The sequence below is a fragment of the Echinops telfairi genome, unplaced genomic scaffold (genome assembly GCF_000313985.2).
Source record: "Echinops telfairi isolate 266 unplaced genomic scaffold, ASM31398v2 ScPeMD7_7469;HRSCAF=8507_0, whole genome shotgun sequence".
Classification (NCBI taxonomy): domain Eukaryota; kingdom Metazoa; phylum Chordata; class Mammalia; order Afrosoricida; family Tenrecidae; genus Echinops; species Echinops telfairi.
In genome coordinates, this window is record NW_022111372.1 from 56403331 (window position 1) to 56424703 (window position 21373).

Below are 21373 nucleotides of genomic sequence, written 5' to 3' on the forward strand. Positions count from 1 at the left end.
GTGCTGCCCTTGAAGAATGAGCAGGCTGTTGTTGGAAAAAATGCCTTGGCACAACTTTTCTGGCCTTTGTCAAACCAACACAGCCTTCCATTTTCTTCAAACTTCCTCGCAGTAAGCCCTTAAAAGTCACCCTGGGTGTGTCCTGTGAACAAGTCTACTAAGATGACCCTTTGGAGACCCCAAACACAGTCGTCCTTACTTTCCGAGCAGCCCTCTCTGCCTGGAATGGAACTGGCCCCACAGAGACCCTGGGAAGCTGCGGGTTGGAACAGATTTTGCTCGCTGGATTGTATTGATAAATTCAAGACTCATCCCTGGTTAGGATTCATTCCATTCAATTGTCTTTATTAAGTTCAGTCTTGTTTAGAAGACTGATGACAGGATTATCCCGTTGAGCTAGCTGATCTTTGTGCAATGCTTTTGGCACTCATGAACCTGAAAGCCAAGATTTTGAAGCCAAGATGTTTGCTCAGAATAAAAAATAATGAACAATGTGAGCTCCTTACTTCACTAGCTATCCTACCAGTGGTGATTCTACAGCCCCCCATCCCCTTCTGGACTTCAGCCACAGTTTCTCGGTTCCCGAAGTTGATGATCTTCCCTCTGTTGGATTGTCTCCCAAAATGGGTGGTACTTCTCCCCTGCTGGGTGAGCCGAGGGGCCCTCCAAAGCAGATGTCTATATTGTACCTTAGATTATGGGCTGTAGTACGGAAGTGTTAAATTGCAGGGGGGCGGGGGGCTGGCAGTTCACACAAAGTTTGGGAGCCTTTGCTCCATGGGCTCAGTTTTAAGGCCTTCCAAATCTTTCTTAACACATTTGATCCATCTCGAAACTGCTGGTTCATTCTGGCGGCATTCCTATTAGCTTGTTGCAAAGCTTCAATGATTTGGAAAGATGTCCACTTGAGTTTTGTTACAAATTTGCTGTCAGCCTTGATCTCAAAAGTCATTTTTCCCAAGGCACCAAAAGTGTCTGTTGTTCTTTCTTACTTAGCTGCCTGTGGGCATCCACTGAGACGTAGTTCCCCGGCAGCAGTACTTTTTGACTTACCCTTCTTTTCTGGAAAGAACGCTTTGGGTCATGTTCAGAAGTTCTGACTCTTGGGTTTCAAGGTGTGTGATGGCATAACTATCCACTCTTAAAACATTACTAACCCTTTGTACAGGTCTGGAGCACGAGTACCTGTGAGTTTGTCCGGACTCTGAATGGGCACAAGCGAGGCATTGCCTGCCTGCAGTACCGGGATCGACTCGTTGTTAGCGGGTCGTCGGATAACACCATTAGGTGAGTAGCAATGGCTTCCCAAGCAGCGCGGGCAGGGTTTTTATGTCCCGGTGTTGACTCACCCTTTCCCTAATGCTCTAAAGACTCAGTATAAATGGGATATTTCAGAAAGGAAACTTTCAACAACAAAAGAAACCAAAAAACCAAACCCATTACCACCAAGGTGCTTCTGACTCATCGTGACTGTAGGGCAGGATAGAACTACCTCTGTCAGTTTCCAAGACTTTAAATTGTTACAGAAGTAGACAACCTCATCTTCCTTCCATAGAACGGTGGGTTCAAATCGCTGGCCTTGTGGTTGGCCTTGTGCTACCAGGGGTCCTTAAGAAAACTTTGGGAACGCTTAAGTAATCTATTTGGCTGCAATACTATTGCAGAACTATACACCCTGAGTGTACCAAGATTCCCCCAGTACGTAAGGTTTTAAATCTCCACTCCATCCAGGATCACTTAATACCTCCTCAGAACACAGTGGCTGCCCCAGCCCACTGACTCTTGCAGGCTGTGAGCCACCCTGCTCCCTGTGAGCCTCCAACCCCCAATCCCAAACAGATGGCAGGCACTTTATTTCTCTCTCCCAAAGCTGCGCTGTGAAATCAGCTTCTCTTGTTTCGTCATTTGCTTTACCTCTTGTCTTTCTTCCTTTGCTTCAATTTCCTTGCTGTCGAATAATTATGGTCATCCCTAAACATTGTATTTCATATTAAAGGATTTCCCTGAGTTACCTGTTCTGTCATTGAAAGTCAATTTTCCTTTGCAACACATGGTAACATCTTAACACAAATAACTATAACTTTGGGAATTATAACCAAGTAGCTTAATACAAGTGTAAAAGAGGGTAGTTGAAGTTTATTAAAAATTTTTTTTTATAAATCATTTTATTGGGGGCTCATACAACTCTTATCACAGTCCATCCATGTGTCAAGCACATTTGTGTGTTTGTTGCCATCATCATTCTCACAACATTTTCTTCCTACTTGAGCCCTTGGTATCAGCTCATTTTTTCCCCTCCCTCCCTCACCCTTGATAATTTATAAATTATTTTTTTTTATGCTTTACACTGTCCGATGTGGCCCGTCACCCACGTTTCTGTTGTTTGTCTCTCTAGGGAGGGGGTTATATGTAGATCATTGTGATCGGTTCCCCCTTCTTCCCCCACCTTTCCCTTACCCTCCTGTTATCGCTGCTCTCATTAATGGTCCTGAGGGGTTTTTTGTCCTGGACTTCCCGTGTTTCCAGCTCTTACCTATACTGTGTACATCCTCTGGTCTAGTCAGATTTGTAAGGTAGAATTGGGATCATAATAGTGACAGGGAGGAAGCTTTTGTTTTATAAGTGAAAAAAGAACGCATAGCAAAAGAAAGCGAGCTAGCTGTGACTGCTGGTGACGTTTCCTGTTCTCAGTCTTGAGACAGCACAAAGCCAGTGTGGGCTCTGAACTGCCTTGCTGCGTGACTTGTTACTGTTCTCAGTCTTGAGACAGCACAAAGTCAGTGTGGACTCTGAACTGTTTTTGTTGCGTGACTTTTACTGTTTCCAGCTTTAAGACAGCACAAAGCCAGTGTGGGCTCTGAACTGCCTTGCTGCAGCCAGCAGGCTTCAAGGCTTCACTGAAGCCTTCACGTCCTTGCCAGAGTCTGAAGTCACAAGAAAGTAACAATGAGTTCACTCTCCTAGCTGCAGATGGGAACCGCTGTGGGACCATATTGGCAGTGCTGAATGAGTCTGCTCACAGTAGATTGGCAAAATGAGTATCTCTTAACATGGGTTAGGTTTGCTGAGCGTTCACTGTGGTGAATGCTCCCTGGATGTCTGATTGGAGCTACTGGTGGAGAGGCACCAAGAGTTCAGAAGAGAATGAGTTTGCCAACTTTGCTTTGTACATGGTAGTTGCTATGGTTTATTTTTGAAAATAATGTAGAAAAACAATAGAAGGAAAAAAGGGAAAAACAACAGAAGGGAAAGTCTCCAATTGTTACTCTAATTGCTCTCCAAATCCTTTGCTAGACTTAGCCATTAGGATTGTATTTCTCTGACATTGCATCTACTTAACACGAGTCTCCCACTTTGATCCTATAAACTGGACAACCCACCATCAAAGAAGGAGATGGTCCTCTAGTTCTAATCCCAGCCAACCTCAAACTCGAGGCTAGAAGTGCCAGGGGTGGATGCTGCCCTCTTGGATGGATGATCTCCCCATCCCACCCTACATACTCACGTCCTCTTTCTCCTTCACTGCCTGCGTGTCTCCGCTCTCCACCCCCAGGGAAGTCATTCCAAGACCACTTGGCTGCATGCATCAACTCAGACATAAAGAGCCAACCAAGCCTGTCGCTGCCAAGTTGATTGCAAGTCATGGTGACCCCCATATGTTGTAGAGTCCAAGTTCTCCCTAAGATTTTTTTACTGCAATCTTTATAGAAGCAGATCTCCAGGCCTTTCTTCCATGGACCATTGTATGGGTTTGAACACCAGCCTTTCAGTGAATCTTGGAGTGTAAACCGCCTGCATCACCCAGGAACCAGTTAGCAAGGGAATGCTTTAGGAATGAACTATAATCAAAGTTTTTGTTGTTGTTGATCTTACTTAAGGAATGTTACATGCACATGATTTTATGAAGTTTCAAACTGTATAAAGCAAAATAAAATGCAGAGTAAGACTTCCAAGTTAGTGCTTAAAATACAGGTTCTATAGATGTGTGTATATAGCTGTGAATACGGGAGTGTGACAAAAACTTGGTGCTCTAGGATAGGGAAGCTACCGTCTGGGACATGTAGAAAACTGAGGCGGGTGTGAGCCATGTGTGTGTGCAGTTGTTTCACAGAGCACTGGTTTCCCTTCAAGGCTGTGGGATATTGAATGCGGTGCCTGTCTCAGAGTCCTAGAGGGACATGAAGAATTGGTCCGTTGCATCCGGTTTGATAACAAGAGGATTGTCAGTGGGGCCTATGATGGGTATGTTTTTCCAACTTTCCAATGTGTTGCTATGACTGTATCAGGAGGAACGGCGTGCTGGATGGTGAGGTGCTGTGCGAGGCACTTTCTGCATAAAGGGCGGGTGACAGGTACTACTATGCCCTGGGTTGGGTGAGCACAGACAGCCAGGCCTGCTCTGTGGCTCTTCAGCTTCGGCTCATTTGGACATTGTAATCGTAAGTTCAGGGAGTAGTTTAGCCTGTGGGGTGAACTTTGCCTTAGCTCTAAATTAAACCAGGCTTGGGTGTATTGTGTGTGAGTTAAATATGTTTCTTGCCCCCATTTGCTAAATTGAACAAATCATCTCAGAAAGCCTCACGACCTCCTGACTGAGCAAACGGCAACCATAAACCTTTCAAGATGCCCTATGTACACCTCACAATGGTCTCGTTGATCTGTTGATAGGCCTACTAGTACTTCCAGCATTTGCTTCCTTGGGAGAAAGGTATCCTTGGAATTTCACACAGAGCCCTCGCCTCTGTCAGCAGCACCTACTCAGCCCGAGAGCCCCCTGATTAATGAATTTGGTGACATAGATTATCACGGGAGGAATTGAAAGTGAGATAACCTGAAGTTGTTTTCTTGTCTCCCTTAAAATAACATTTCTTCACAATCTCAGCCCTTCTGAGGGTGTGCAGGCGCTCCCCCGCCCCTGCCCCTCTATCCAGTGTGCCTGGGGCAGATGATTTGTGAAACATAAGCACGGTCCCCTGCAAGGGCGCTTTTCATTGGCGTGGTGTGGGTGGAAACTGTAGTGTTTATAATAGACTGTTTAAATGGCTATACCGCTTTAATTTTTCTACTCACGGTGATCTTTTTCCCTTTCTAGGAAAATTAAAGTTTGGGACTTACAAGCTGCTCTTGACCCTCGAGCCCCTGCAAGCACCTTGTGTTTACGCACGTTGGTGGTATGTGATATGTGACATGGGACATGGGCGTCGGTCGGCGGGGTGGGGGTGGGGGGCATCAGCCCGGGTAGAACACGGGAAAGTCTGAATCTCTCACAGCATGTCTGCAGAGAGCTTCGTGGGTCTGTTAATTTTGTTTAACTAAGATCAGGCTATTTGCCATTGACTAAGGAGTGGGCCTGTCATTAAAATCTGAAAGCAGGCACTCATTTGTAGAGTGACAGGGCTCTTCCTAAGTACTCCTTTGGGTGGAGTCAGGAGGCGTGTTAATAATAAGGATCTCTGTGGCTGTGTTATATTTTTACACACTTTTGTATTAGTGTGATGTTTTTCCCAATGTGTATTCTTGCTTTAGCACATATGGAATACATTATATATTCATTTTGTTTCGGCAATTTTATTACACTTATTTCTGATAGCCTGGTTGATGCTATTGTATTTCTTAGGTGTTATCATGAGACTGTTCTATTTTATCATTGAGTTTGATGTTAGCTCTGGCTTCAGAGATCCTTGATCATGTTTTGAAAACAGTCTAGTTATTACACTGTATTAAGAGTGGGTATTCAATATTATTGCTTACCTTTGTAAGACTGCTCAGTGAGATGATCACATCACTTCTTTCATATACTGAGGGGCCAGGATCTAGTATCCAAACCTCAATAACAGAAAAGAGCCGGAATGAAGAGTGGGTTTGTTTCTGGAGTAGAGGACAGAGATCCCTGAGTTCTGGACATGGGTCTAGAAGCCTTTATGAAATCCCTTGTAGGCAGAGAAGAAGGATGCTAAGGCTCCCATTTTACTCATTAAACTGTTAAATTTCATAGGAACATTCTGGACGTGTATTTCGGCTACAATTTGATGAATTTCAAATCATCAGCAGCTCCCATGACGACACTATATTGATTTGGGATTTCTTAAATGTGCCTCCCAGTGCCCAGAATGAAACCCGTTCTCCCTCCAGAACATACACTTACATCTCCAGATAACAGTCTGCACTTTGTACCCATTTCAGGTGAGTACATCCTGCCTGTTCAGTTTTGCTGATTGCATTCTTGTTTCTTTTGGGGGCGGTTTCGTGTTTTGGGTTTCTGGGTCACATGATGCAAGGTGATGGTGTGTATTAAACGGGCTGGCTTTCGCTGAGTTGTAGTATAAAAACGGATCACACGGGGGTGCATGTAGAACCAGGCCCCAGAGGGCCTCCAGTGACTATTGTGTTGCTGTGTCTCTGTGTGGCCGGGAACTGCCGCCCTTTCAGTCAGCAGTGACCATTGCACTCCCGGACGCAAAGATCTCTATAGTCATCAAGATAGGGCTCTGTTGGAATCTTGCATATTATGGGATTTCATGTGGAAAACCCATGTGAAGTCTGTTTCTTAAAAAAACGATCTTAGGTAAACAAGTGGCCATCAAGCTCAGAAGCAACAAAGCCCACATGGAAGAAGCATACCAGCCTATGCAACCACGAGGTGTCAAAGGGATCAGGTGTAAGGCATCATCAGAACAAAAAATCTTACCATAGTGAATGATGGGGGTAGTGCGGAGTGGAGATCCAAAGCCTATTAGTAGGCCACTGGAGATCCCCTTGCAGAGGGGTCTCGGGGAGGAGATGAGCCAGTCAGGGTGCGATGTAACAATGATGAAAAATACAACTTTCCTCTGGTTCCTAAATGTTTCCTCCCCGCTCCCACTACCATGACTCGAATCCGACCTTACAAGGCTGGCTAGACCAGAGAATGTACACTGGTACAGATAGGAACTGAAAATACAGGGTATCCAGGGCGGATGAGCCCTGCAGGACCAGTGGTGTGAGTGGCGAAACAGGGAGGGTAGAGGGAGAGTGGGTAGGAAAGAGGGAACCGATTACAAGGAACTATATGTGACCTCCTCCCTGGGGGACGGGCAACCGAAAAGTGGGTGAAGGGAGACGTCGGACAGGGCAAGATATGACAAAATAACAATTTATAAATTATGGGGGACTCATGAGGAAGGGGGGAGCGGGGAGGGAGGGGAAAAATGAAGACCTAATGCCAGAGGCCTAAGTGGAGAGGAAATGTTATGAGAATTATGAGGGCAATGAATGTACAAATGTGCTTTACACAATTGATGTGTGAATGGATTGGGATAAGAGTTGTATGAGCCCCTAATAAAATGATTTAAAAAAACCAAACAAAACGAAATGATCTTTTCGTAAATGATTTTCTAGGGCATATCAATTTAATGTCAGCAAGTTCCCAGAATTCTGTTCACAAGGACAGGAACTTTAATTTTCATTTCCCTTCGACCTTTTATTTACAAAAAGAAAATCACCCTGTCCCCAGCACTGTCACTGTCCCAGGAGGAAATCAGAAGAGTTTCCCTTCTGATAGACTTGTATTATCTTCTGAGAAATTGAAGTCTTTGTTGAGGGGGCACCAAAACCCCTTCTTCATCCATGAGCTACAACAGGTATCCCGAGAAGCACCGTCCTTTTCTCTACCTGCAGGGCAACTTAGAGCCATCACAACCGCTGATGACAGTTTATGTTGATGACCAAGGGGTCTACTCTGGAACATGCAAGCCACACTTGGCTGTGTCCTTGGACGCTGATGACCATGTGCGTTAGAGCAGTGGTTCTGAACTCTGGAATTTGCATGGGGCCAGTGAATCTTGTCTGCATTTGCACTAGAACACATTGTGATTAGTAAAACTCATATCTGTTTCAAAAGAAGTGCTTGCTTCGTAATGGCTTTTTATTATTATAGCCTTTTCTGCTCATTTATGAAGAGTATAAATGAAAACCCATCTACAGAATGGTGGTAGTTTTATTTAATGTAAAGGTTGGGAACCCCACTGATAACCTCGAGTGCCAAGTTGCTACCTTTCCATGTACTCTGCTTTTCAGGATTGTAAGATTCAATAAGGAACTCTCCTCCTGAAAGTCTGTCTTACCCAGAGGTTGGCTTATCCAGCTACTGTATCGGCCCAATGCCTGGCACCCCATACCTCCCTGCCCGCCCCCCCCCTTTTTAAAATAAACTATGTATATACTAAGCATGGATTTTACATTTCAGAATGCTTGGGGAAAAAAGTTAAATGAGCAGTAGTATTTTATGACACGTTTAAAAAAATGATAGGAAATTCAAATGAGACTGCCCATGAAGAACGTAATGTTGGAAGACAGCCATAGTCGTTCATGTACGCATCGTCCCTGGCTCTTGGTGCTTCAGTAGCAGAGTGGAGTGTTGGTGACAGAGGCCATCTGGCCCTTAGCATCTCAAATATTTACTGTAATGTCCTGTAAGAAAACATATGCGAGCCTTTAGTCTTGCCACTGCTCTGTTTATTAGTGAGAAGCCATGGGGCTGCATCACGAGTGACAAACACGTGTCTTTCTGCTGGGAGTTTGCTGGGTCAGGAGTGGCTGGCCGCAGCGTGGCCTTAGGAGTGTTCTGGAATGAGTACCATGAGGGTCGGCCCCGTCTGCCTTGGCTGGGAGGTGAACTGAGGTGGCCCATAAACCACGGTTATCTTGCCGTTCCAGATCTCAAGTGCCTTGTGATGGGAGCCTTCTCTCTTGGTATTTACTCTCTGGATAGCTCCTAGGTCAGTTGGAAAATCCATGTCAGGATGATTAATCACCGAGGCGGGAAGCTAGTATCCCATGAACGACTGTTCTTCCCTGCTCTCTACTTTCTAGAAACGTTCAAGGAAGATGCAGGGAAGGACAGCTGGTTTCCCAGCCCTTCAGCTTAGCCTCCTTCCGTCTGCTAGTCAGGGCAGCCTTAGCCTTGGCACGGCCCTGCTTCATGCCTCCCTGCTGTCTTCAGGATCGAGCCTTAGTGAATGAGTTTGGCCAGCCAGAGGTTCAACATGCAGCTATTTTCATCGTTCCTCTTTCTCCCTCCCACCCCATCCTGGTCTCCCATTATTCCTGTCCGAATCCAGCCTCCAACTAAAGGGAATTCAGCTGGCTTCCCTGACCACGTAGTACTAGCACACACCTCCCCTTGCGTGTGCTGTTAGCATTCCCATTCACCTTGCCTTCCTCCGTTATTTGGTCATGACATTTTGGGCTTATATGTCTCCTTCACAAATCGTAGGAGCTCCCTTTTCTCCTGTAACCCAGTACCTGGTCTAGTGTCTAAAGTGTTCGGAGCACACATTGATGTTTACAGTGCAGATGCTCCTCAGGGCCAACATGATACAGCTGTGCCCCTTTTCTTGGGCCCCATGCAAGAATTTGTCCCATAGTCATTAAATACTTGTGAGACCAAATAAGTTACCTTCATCAAATATATAAAAAAAAAACCCTCCACAACAAGCCCCTACACTGACCTAGACCTACCTTTGCCTCTCTTTGCCCTGTTAAGGTAGACCAGGCCCCCTTGTTGTTTGTGCCGTCAAGTTGATTCAAGTTCGGGTGAGCCCATGTGTCTCGGCGAACAGGTGCCCGACAGGGCTTTCTTGGCTGCAATATTTGCAGAAGTAGATCGACAGGCCTTTTCTACTGATGTGCCACTGGTTGAGTTCAAACTGCCCATCGTTTGGCTACCAGCTGAGCACAAAATGTTTTTGCCAACCAGGGGCCTCCTGATATTTTTGTTATTTTGCTTCTTTAGGTCAAGTTTGTTGAACTATGATTTGGAAAGCAGGTTGTTTCTTTGAGTGAGCTGCAGACGTTTCTGGAATGTTGTTGTTAGGTGTCCTCAGTCGATTCTGACCCATAAGCACCGTCCGCACCGCAGAGCAAAACCCTGCTTGGTCACAGCTGTTTCTGCGCTTGAGCCCATCGCTGCAGCCATGGTGTCAGTCCGTCTGCTCCGGGGCCTCCCTCTCTGTCCCTGCCCCTCCCCTTCACCAAGCATGCGGCCTCTCTCCTGACAGCATCCGGAGTACAGAAGACAGAGCCTTGCCGTCCTTGCTTCTTAAGGAGCACTCTGGCCGCAGATAAAGGAATTTTTGTCTGCTTGATGCATTTTTACAACGATACACCTCCCTGTAACCTCCGTGCAGTCGCGATAGAACTTATCTGTCACTCCCAGAAGTCTCTTTGTGCACCTTGTTAGCCTGTCCCTAACCCAACCTTGGCCACCACTGACTGCTTCCTAGCACAATACTAGTTTGTATTTTTAGAACGGCACAGGCGCCGTGTGCGAATTCTGAATGCTTGAATTGTGGTTCATGCAACTGGAGAACTGAATTTTTAATTGTATCCAATTTTAATTTGTAGTTAAATTTAGATGAGCACATGTTGGCTATTGACTACCATGTTTGGACCAATGTAGTTTTAATTGTGATTTAGTTTGGGTTTTTATGTTTAGGTCTTTGATCTGTTTAGAGTTAATTTTTGTATCTGGTGTGTAATTAGGGGGTCAATATTCTTGTTTCTAGCACTATGTGTTGACAGGACTCTTCCTGTTGAGAATTTCTTTAGCACCTTTGCAAAAATATATCGTATACACTTGTGGATAAGCCGAGTGCTTTCAACACATTTTTAATGCAGTTCTTGTGGTAAAATTAGGTGCCTTGGCTTATACTTGAGTATAAACGGTAAGTGACCATTGTATGTAGGCCTATTTCTAGATTCTCTTTCATGTTCTCTACGGCTGCCTTTTCACCAATCTAATACCAACCACGTTGTCTTATTTTAGTTTTATATTAAGTATTGAAAATATAAAGACACCCGACCTTTCCTTCTTATTATAAATGGCATTGACTATGCTAAGTCCTTCAGATTTTTCGTATTCTTTTTTGAATTAGATTGTCACGTTACGTAAGGGTGACGGGGTTATGGTTGGGACTACTTGGGGGAGAATTTCCATCTTAGGAATGGTTTTTCACCGTTTTTAGTGTCTCATGCATCTTTGGTGAAATTTATTCCATTCTTTCTTTCTTTTTGCCCCCAATGGAAGCTCTGAAAATGCCTTCATCCGTTTCTCTTCCCTGTGTTAGCTGCGCTCCCTTCGTGCGGTGTTTTCCGCCTAGCAGACGGCGGGGATGGACCAGCACAGCTGAGCGGGTAGACTTGGTGATGCAGTGCACCTCTTTGGGATTGTTGACAGACCTGTGTGTCTCAACACTCTGTTTCAGAGGGCCACATAACAATAGCTCAGATACATGGAGCACTTCTTCCCACCTGGCATATTGAGTAGATTAAGAGTAGGACAAAGTAAACTTTCATAAACTGGGCAACTGTTAGACTTTCGCAAAGTGACCCGAAACAAGATCCCTTTCGTTGCAAGAGCTCCCACAGACCACCAGTGCCGTCTCCCTCTGGCTGCTCTGGTGGCAACACCAACGTGGCCTTTCCCTTCCAGCCGTCGCCTTGTGATGACATAGGATTGTAAGTCAACCGAAAAAATCTTCCCTGCTTGTCAAGGTAGTGCTCCCTGTATCCCAGCACTAGTGGTAAAACCCCAAGTGTGTTTCTCTTCTCAAAATGAATTGCTTTTGACAAACTTGGCAATCAAGTTGATAGATTTTACTGCTCCTTTCCAAATACTTTTATTATAATATGAAAAAATTCCTACCATGTGATATTATAAGATGTTTACATAAGAAAAACAACCCTAGTGTTAATTTAACCTTGTAAAATATTCACCTCCAAATACCAGGAACTATGCCAATAGATTTATTTGCCAAGCCTTTGTTTTTTAAGTCACTTACTTTTAAGACAGAGTCAGCAAAAACAACAAAAACAACAACAACAAGAGGAAGATGGTTACTGCGATGGTTTGACCAAATGGCAGCACACTAGCCTCAAGCACAGCAGCCGTGGTGAGGGTGGCACGGGGCTGGGCAGGCTTTTGTTCTGTTGTGTGCAAATTCTTGTGAATCGGAATTTGATGACGCCTAACAACGACAATCACAGTCCCGAGGGTGGGGCTGGGGGTGTGTGTGTGCGCTTCCTCAAAGTTCCTTATTTTTCTTAAGACAATATAGCATCATTGAGTATATTCAGCAGTTGAAAATGGTTCATCACTGTTAAATCTTCTGTGTTTATCTTTTTAAAATGATAGCTTATAAATGTGTTTGTTAATTTTAAAGTCCCCTCCCCTTTCTTCATTATGAAATTGCTACAATAATTGTCATTATTGAGAGTAATCACTTAAATGATCATTCCCACTTGTTATTACTAATGCCCCCCACCCTACCCCCCGCTTTTTTGCTTTTATCAAAAATCTTGCCATGCTCATTCTTTTAGATTAATTTTTTTGTCCAGCCTTTATTAATTTTAGAAATGTCTGGAGTGTCTGGGCCAAAAGGTCTCAGGTTTAAAGCCTGAAGCATTGGCTCCTGTTCCCCTCCAGGAGAGTTAAATCCGATTACACTCCCGCCAGCAGGTTTGAGTGCCCGCTTCTAATCTCTGGGTATTTGTCATCTCAAAGTAATTCCCATGCTATTGAATGTCCTTAATGGAAAGGCAGTGCGAATGAAATGGACTCTGTTTTAAGTTCACTGAGAAGACTTCTTGCTAGAATTCCTGGACTTTATAGAAATTGACAATCTTTAAGGAAAAGGTTCCTTAAAGAGATTTTTCTTTTGAGGAAAAAAGTTGTAAAAAGCTTTGAAAAACAAACAAACGTAGAATCTTAGACCTAGAGGTGTTTTTAGATCTTGTAAACCAGTGGCGTAGTGCAGTGTTTGAAAAGGGTCGTTACCCATTGGTGATTTGGATTTGGAAATCACGTGGATGGAATTTAGAGCAGAAAGGTCAAACTGCATCACACACAGTAATGACACAGTTTGATGGCCGCTGTTGGAGGTGTGTGCATGTATTTGTGTACATATTTACATACATGGATGACAGCAGAAGAAGTGATTTAAATGTGTTTTTTACTCAAGGCCATGGTTAAAAAATATGGAATATTCCGTGATCTTTCCTGCACATGTGGTTCTTTTAAATGCTAATTTTGATTGTTGGCATTTGGTAACGTACTTAGTAGCTTTAATACAAGTGCTCCACAAAGGTTGATGAGGGCTCTCGGGTGGGCATGAAACAGATCCTGGAAGGCTCACTGTCGTCGGAGATCACATTCAACATAAAAGCTAACTTGGGAGCATATTTTGTTATGTGTGCACTTATTAGCCATGGCACTGGAAGGTGATGGGCTGTCAAGTTAGACCGCTCTGTGAATTGCCTCTGTGCCACTTTCTGGTTGACATTTTGAACTAACCCCATGACTTTTCTGAGCCCTAGTTCTCAAATTGTGAAGTGGGTATAATAATGCTTTCTGCCTCACAAAGTTATTGTGAGGTTTAAATAAATATAATACCTCGTATGTAGTATACACAACACTTTGCACTTCTATTTTGCATGCTGTGTGAAAATTGGTTGTCTTTTCTCTGTGATAGTTGGATAGGGTGTGTCTCTGTGTGCTGAATATAGACCCTAGTCTAATCATCCACATACTCATTTTTCTTTCTTTCAGGGTTTCCTACTCTTGAACTACTGGCTACATGGCCACCAAATGCCTGAGAGAGTTCGTGCACAGCTGAGTTATGAAGCTGGAGTTGGTTCTAGATGCTGGGTAGATTCGGAGCAGCCACACTTTGCAAGTACCGACATTTCTCACCTGGCTGCTGGCCTCTTCTCTGAGAAGGATACCTTAGCTTCATGACTTCAAATAGAACAGAAGCCCATTTCCCCTCAATGGCAAACACAATCTAATGCTTCAAATGTAAATCGTTCAGACAAAAGGAACAAGCCGTCAGTTTTACCGAAGTAGATTGACCATCCAGAGAAGACTTGGCCTCTAATTTATATTGCTTTGCACTTTGGTGTGATATTAAGGAACAGCATTCTTGTCAGAGGAATTTTGGGTGCCAAACACCTACCCAGAATGCCCAGGGCTCTCCTTTTCAGAAGTCAGCATTCTCTTCCTGACCATCCAAGACAGTATGAACTCTGACTCGTATTAGGAGTTTGTTGGACAATGGGAAAATCTTTCTGGATTGTTTTAGTAATATTTTTTGGATTATACTTTTCTTTCTGAACCAATTTCTTTTAATTTAAAGAACTATAAGCCTAGTTATATTACTGCCCCACAGGTAATATAGCAGCTTTCTTTTAACTGTTCTCTGTACTGTCTCCTGATATTTGGTAGAGTAACACCTTTACATGTGTGCTTGCCTCCTAATTTAAAACCCTGTGTCCGCATGTAGATAATAATGTACATACAGTGGAACCTCAGGGCCCCTGTGTCCGAGACACTGACGACGAGGGCGTTCACCTTCGGCCACGACGGGCCCGACTGACCCCAGGGGTAATGTGGATTACCTTGAACCCTTCCTGCAGTATTCACACGGTGTTTTTATTTTGTTGTCATGGTGTGTGTGTGTGTGTGTGTGTGTGTGTGCGCGCGCGCGCATGTGAGTTTTAAATGGGAATCTTGTTTTAAGATGTAATTTCTAAAGTTTAACAAAATTAAAATGTTTCATTTGTTGTGAATTGTATAACAATAGAGAGGTACCTTAACTTTGTTTTGTTTTTTTGGGGTGGTGGTGGTGGTGGTGGTGGTCTTTCCCTTGAACGTACACTTGAGTGCTAGTGGGCATCTCCCGTAGCATTCATTTGGTTTACTGTCAACAATTACAGCTCTGTGTGTTAGTGACCCAGGGAGGGACAGGAGAAGAAGGTTGTGTTGACTGGGTGTCCCTAGCTCTAGAATCACTGTATCCTCCCGCCCGCAGGAGCCACAGGCTACATCTAGCCAGGGGTCAGCAGGGCCTCCCTCCTTGAATGTGTGAGCCTGGCTTACGAGGTCAGTCTGGCTCAGAATCCTATTCTGAGTGGACACAAGGCCTCAAGCTTGTGAATACCCATTCCCACCCCCGGAATTTGTGGTTATTTGGCTGTGGCCCCAGCAGGTTCTCTGAGCACCTGAGTACACCGGGTCCCAAATGTGTGAGTGATACTGTCACACTGACCATGCATGAAGAGGACCCTGCTGTCCAGCCGGCCTTCCTCTTGCCTCATTCAATGCTAGGCTTTGATTTACCCGTTATTTCCAAAGATTAAGGAATGTCGGTAACACTTTAAAGGACCAATAAACCACCCCCTGGTAATGAGGGCTTTCCCTGGGAGAGCACACCTGCGCTGCTAAAGGGACATGCTGGGCTCAGCTCAGTCCTTTGCATTGCAAATGGTGTGGGGATCAATATGTGTGAACATGATTTATCGGGATGGTGTAGCTTCGTAGTTGCCCCTGCCCTCCCCTGCTACCCCCTTCATTTTTAACATGGATCTTCCCCCTCCCGTATGCTACTTGATGGGTTTCTGTTTTTGAGGGGTTAAGTATCAGAGTGTAAGGAACAAATCTCTGTGGTCCTTAGGTGGCCACTATAAGTGTGACAGTGGTGTGGCAGTGCGGGGCCCTTTCCCTGCTCCTCACCTAAGAGTTTTCATAGCAAACTGGTTAGGAAAGTCCGGGGCAGGGCTTGGAGGCAGGGGGAGGCAATTCTTTGGAAAGGATAGATTCTCTGCTGTTGTTTTTGCATGTCTAATGAAGTCCCTCTTTGTCCTTGGGAGATCATGGCCTTGGACTATGCACACAGCCTTTGAATTGTGCCTACTAAATTAGAGCGGGGCACTTGACACCGAGGAATTGTGACGGGCTGGGCAGTAGGAAGTCCCAGCCGCACTCTGGGCTTGATTTTGCTAACCGTAATTGAGCAACTGTAAATTACTGCTGTGGTCATGTTTCAGAACACTCAGCTAGTCTACTTCTAACTTGTAATTAATTATGTTTGCCAATTATCTGTTGGAAATAAATTTGTGTCTGAACAGCTATTGATACTGTTAAATTGTACAGATATTATTCATGACAGCTTTGTACTGTGGAATGTGCTTAATAAAAAACAAAAAGTTTGACCTTTGTCCAATGAATTGCTAAGTAATGTCAATAAATCAAGTGTGAGTATTAGGCAGTACACCTAATCTGGCTTCATGCAATTGTTACTCCAGCTGCTAATTCAAAGCCAATACTCTTAATAAAGTGTTGCAATACTCTGATATTCTGTTAAGAAATTTTTGGGGGGCGGTTGGGAGGGGCCACGGCAAAGAACACTGTGCTCTAAGTCATTCAGTGACCTACGATTAACGTCTATTTTGCCCCGGGCCTGTGAGGACCTGGTACTGGGCGAGGGGACGGCATGCTGTGTGGAATCTGCCGAAGGTAAGGCTGGGGGGCTGTCTGGAACTCTTCCCAGCCAGCCTGCCCGCACCTGCCCTTCACTGCTTGGAAAGTGACTGTAAACTGGGCAGTGGGCTCCTCACATGTCCCTGAGGGTGGGCGTGTGAAAATGGACATGGCTTTGGACCCTATTGTCATGAAGGATGCTGGGGGTGTGGCGGGTGGTGAGGAGCGGCCTCTTTACATTATGCTTAGAAGTGAAAGTCATACTTAAAGTTCACACATCACTGGCAGGGTCTGAAAGCACAAACAGTTTGATTCTTGGATAGTCCTGAGAAGACATTCTGGGTAGGAGATGGATGTTTCCTATGAGCCAGTCAAATTAATAATGTGATTTACCCATCCCCCCTTTTTTTTTAAATAAAAAATTTTCAAGTATATAATATACATGGTTAAAAAAAACCCAAGAAAGAATGAAAAGTAATTGTCCCCCTGGACCTTCAGCTCCCGAATCATTACCCAGTTTTTGCACACCTTTCGACAGATTATTCAAGGGGCTTTTAAAATTTGTGGGAAAGTGAGACTAACATGGGGTTTTTCCACAAATATTTTGAAGCCCCCTGGTGGTGGCTGCACATTGGCTCCTAACTGCAAGCTCAGCAGTGGGCACCACTAGCTCTCCGGGGAGGAAACGGGGCTTTGGGCTCCTGCAGTCACCATCTTGGAAACAGCGGGAGTCAGTCCTACCCTGTCCTTTAGTCTGAATTGATGATGGCAGTGAGTTTGGGGTTTTGCTAGATGTGTTGTACCACTCCTTGCCTTTTTGCAAAACTCATCGTTGGGAGATCTTAGCGCAGGTCTGTCTGCCTCCCTGGCTGCAGAGTATTTCTGTGTAAGGGCACATGTGCCACGGTCTGTATGTGGAGACAGACAGTGGAAGGCTACCCCATCCTATAGGGTCGCTGGGCGTCGGCATCACCTAAGTGGCAGAGTTTAATTTTGCGGGGCTTTAATTTTGCCCCCTGCCCCTGTCTGTGTTAAGGCACAATGAGCTGCCCTGGTTGGGTTAGCTATTCCAGAACAACAGCAGCTTTGGATAAACACACCTGCTTGGTCCATCTCATGCAGGATTAGTCAGCCGCCACGAGAAATGAGCTCTTTCCTTGCACAAGCTACACGCCCTGGGTGGGCGTTGAAAACGGCTGGACACAAAAGGACACACATCACATGGCCCATGTATATGAAACCGCTGAAATTAACTGCTCGGAAACCAAGAAGCTTGGTGTGCACCATAGGGAAGGACTGGACTTGGGGGTCAGGGCCTGATGGGCATCGGCTTGCTGTCTGGGATGATGGAGAAGTTTTGGAAGTTGACAGTGGTCGTGATGACTGATTAATAAGAGAGGGCTTCAAAACATTGGGAAATTGCCATCGTTTTAATTCCGTTTTCCCACAAACTTTTAAAGGTCTGCCCCGCCCTCCCATATATGTTATCACAGGAAAAGGCGGGAGGCCGAGGTTTGGAATTCCGAGGAGCACCGAGGAAGTGACAAGAGGGTGCCTTTGAGAAGTGGACCACAGGAGACCTGGCCGTGTGGCGAGGAGCGCTGGTGCCAGCGTGGTTATGATGCGCTGGACCGAGAACTGAAAGGCCCGCAGTTAGAAACCTATGAAAGAGAGGTGGCTTTCTATTTCCCGAAAGAGTTTCAGAAACCCACCGGGGCCGTTAGATCTGCCCCGCCCGATAGGCTGGCAGGGAGTGGACGTGGAGGCAGACGGAAGGGTTGCGAAGAGCATCCAGCTCGAGTGAGAACCCCTACCAGCGCTTCCTACACCGCAGCGAGCCCACGGAAAACGTCCAGTACCGTTTCATGTCACTCCCACGAGCTTTTCGAAGCCTCCTTAGACACACACAGTCCCCGCCTTCAGGAAGCTTACATTTTAGCCGAAAGAAAGAGACAATGCCCAGTGGTTTTAGAGGGCGATACGTGCTGTGAGAGCTGGGGCGTGGGCACAGGGCGGGCGTGGTCCCGGTGACCTTTGCAGGAAGACCAGGACAAGGAGGAGTGGACCCGGAGGGGGCTGGGGTGGGGGTGGGGGGAATACAGAGGTGGTCCGGTGGGAATGCCCCTGGCAGAGGCGGCTCGCTAAGGAGTGGGTGGTAAGATGGGGCGCAGGGAGGACATCCCGTCTCCCAGAAAGGGTGACACCTTTGGTGATGGACACTGGCGATGCCTGCGCGTGCGCACACACACTCACACTTTTCTGGGGGCCCGTTTGGTGCCCCAGGACTGGCCACGCGGCCCGTCTACTGAAGGCCGGTCACCCGGGCTCTGGGCGGGGGCTCGGCTGCGGAGCAAACGGCCCGGGTGCCCCAGGCCGCGCCTGGGACCAGCGGGGAGCCGATCAGAGGGGGCCCTGGGGCTCTCCGCCCACGGCGAAAAGGCGCTTTATAGACCGGGCTGCGAGTTTTTGTTTCAGGAAATGTCATCATGTCTCGAGAAGAGCGACGTGAACCGACGTTAACCGGCTTCAGCTTGTCTCCCTCCCTCTTCACATCGGTGCTAACTGGAGGCGGCTCAGGTCAGCGGCGGGTCAGCGACTTTGGGGCTCTTTAGTGCCCCTCTGTGAATACCTCATTTCTCTAATAGTTTTTCCTTTAAAAACAGCTCTGCCTTCTTTGGCAGATGGTGACATTCCATTAGCATATGGAATATTTTTCAGAACACATCCGCAAGCATGTCTCTTTCAGAGGCTGGGCAAAAGCCAGGGGATGTTTGAAAAGTACGTTGGGAGCCACTCAATCATTAACAGAAGGTCCACCCCCCGCCCCTCCCCCCACCGTGGGGGGGCGGAGGGCTTCGAACCGGTTCATTCCGCCTTGACCCACCTCCACTGCTGAGAATCTGCATTTCCGATATACTGAATCAGAATCTATGAGCATATTTGAAGAAGACCCCCAAGGGACTCCCCAAGAATCACCTGGGGAGGTGTATCATTCGCCAGGGGAACGACTGAGTCGAGCATCTTCCTCCACCTAGCCTGCTGACTTGCCGGCGCCCATCACAGCACGCAGAGCCCAAGCCAGAGGCTCGCACACGGTCCGTTTGTTGAGCACCGATTTGTCCCAGATGGGGGTGTGAAGGCCACCAACCCCACAGGTAAAGAGCAGTCTCTACAGGTGCTCATGGTGCTCAGGGTTAAGTTCAAAATGACAACAATGCCACCCAAACGGAAATCACTGTGCGCCGATTCGGACTCAAGGAGCTAGCTGGAGCTCAGGTGAGGAGCTGCTGCCATCCGGCCCGCCTCCCTTTCCCATGCCACGGGCCATCACCTTCCTCCCTCTCCACTCCAGCCCTCCTCTCTAGTCTTTGTTCCTGCCTCAGGGCTTTGACCCAGGCCATTCCCGGGGCCTCAGTGCCCCAGTGCAGCCTATGGCTCATGCCTCGGCTCACATACCCACTTCTCGGGACATGTCAGACCATGTGATGAGTGACAGGGCTCTGTAATGTGAGCATTCTCTTGGGTCACCACTCTTTGGAATGGATACAAACATGGCTCTCTTCCAGTCAGGTGGCCAAGTAGCTGTCTTCCAGATCGCCTGGCATGGACGAGCGTGCTCACCAGCGTGTAGAAAGACTTCAGTTGGCGTCCCATCAATTCCTGGTTTCTGGTTAGTTTCTGGTTCAGGCCTTTCATGCAGGTTGGACTTTTTCCTTCAGTACCATTGGTTCTTGATCATCTTCTACCTCCTGAAATGGTTGAGTATCAGTTAGTTCTTTTTGGTTTAGTCCCTGTGTATTCCTTCCATCTTCTTTGTTTAATCATTTTACTGGGGACTCGTACAACTCTTATCACAATCCTTCCATCCATCCATTGTGTCAAGCACATTTGTACATTTGTTGCCATCATCATTCTCAAAGCATTTACTTTCTACTTCAGCCTTTGGTATCAGCTCCTCATTTTCCCCCTTCCTCCCCACTAACCCCTCCCTCACGAACCCTTCTTAATTCATAAATTATTATTATTTTGTCATATCTTACACTGTCCGACGTCTCCCTTCACCCACTTTTGTGTTGTCTGTCCCTCAGGGAGGAGGTTATATGTAGATCCTTGTCATCGGTTCCCCCTTTCCAACCCACCTTTCCTTCACCCTCCAGGTATTGCCACTCTCACCACTGGTCCTGAAGGGGTCACCTGTCCTGGATTCCCTGTGTTTCCAGTGCCTATCTGTACCATGTGCCTCCTCTGGTCTAGCCAGATTTGTAAGGTAGAATTGGGATCATGATAATGGGGGGAGGAAGCATTTAAGAACTAGAGGAAAATTGTATGTTTCATCATTGCTACCCTGCACCCTGACTGGCTCATCTCCCCGTGACCCTTCAGTAAGGGGTATCCAGTTGTCTCCACTCTGCACTCACCCTCATTCACAATGATAAGATTTTTTTGTTGTTTGATGCCTGATACCTGATCCCTTGGACATCTCGTGGTCACACAGGCTGGTGTGCTTCTTTTGATGCTTCCTGCATAGTTCAATGTTTGGCCCATAGAATCTTTTGATATTGCAACTTGAATTTTTTCTGGAGTGCTTTCAGTGTAAGATGTGCTGAGCATTTTCTTCCTGTTTGGCTTTCTAACTCTTTGACTTTGCCCATTTCATTATACTTTACTTTGTCTTCTCCAGCCACCCTTTTTCTGTTCCGTTTTTTTTTTACTTCATTTCTTCCATTTGCCTTAGCTACTCTACCACAGAGGACATGTTTCAGTCTCTTCTCATCTCCACTGCGATCTTTGCTTTCCTATCTTTTTAATGACCTTTCACTTTCCTCACACATAATGTTCTTGATGCCATCCCACAGCTGGTCAAGTCTTCTGTCAGGAGTGTCCAGTGCATCAAATCTCTTCTTGAGATGGTTGGGAAATTCAGTGGGAGACACTCAAGGTCATATTTGGTTTGCAGACTTGTTTTCATGTTCTGCAGCTTCAAACTGCCTTTGCACACGAACAACTGATGGTCTCGTCCACAGTTGACCTCTGGCCTTGTTTTTGCCCTGAGACTGAGCCGCTCTGTCATCTCTTCCC

At 46.1% G+C, this 21373-nt stretch overlaps 1 protein-coding gene across 4 annotated transcripts in view; it reads left to right on the plus strand.

Moving 5' to 3' along the window:
* Positions 1 to 21373, plus strand: part of FBXW11 (F-box and WD repeat domain containing 11) — a 148833-nt gene that overhangs the window by 119515 nt on the left and 7945 nt on the right. For 3 of the 4 annotated variants that reach the window (XM_045284604.1, XM_045284605.1, XM_004696787.2), the window contains 5 exons: positions 1169 to 1287; positions 4132 to 4242; positions 5093 to 5171; positions 5996 to 6183; positions 13586 to 16167. In XM_045284604.1, the coding sequence (XP_045140539.1) occupies positions 1169 to 1287; positions 4132 to 4242; positions 5093 to 5171; positions 5996 to 6157 (471 nt within the window). In that variant the 3' untranslated portion in view covers positions 6158 to 6183; positions 13586 to 16167. Of the gene's footprint in view, positions 1 to 1168; positions 1288 to 4131; positions 4243 to 5092; positions 5172 to 5995; positions 6184 to 13585; positions 16168 to 21373 lie in introns of those variants that run through there. The other variant, XR_006679524.1, reaches the window with a different exon arrangement.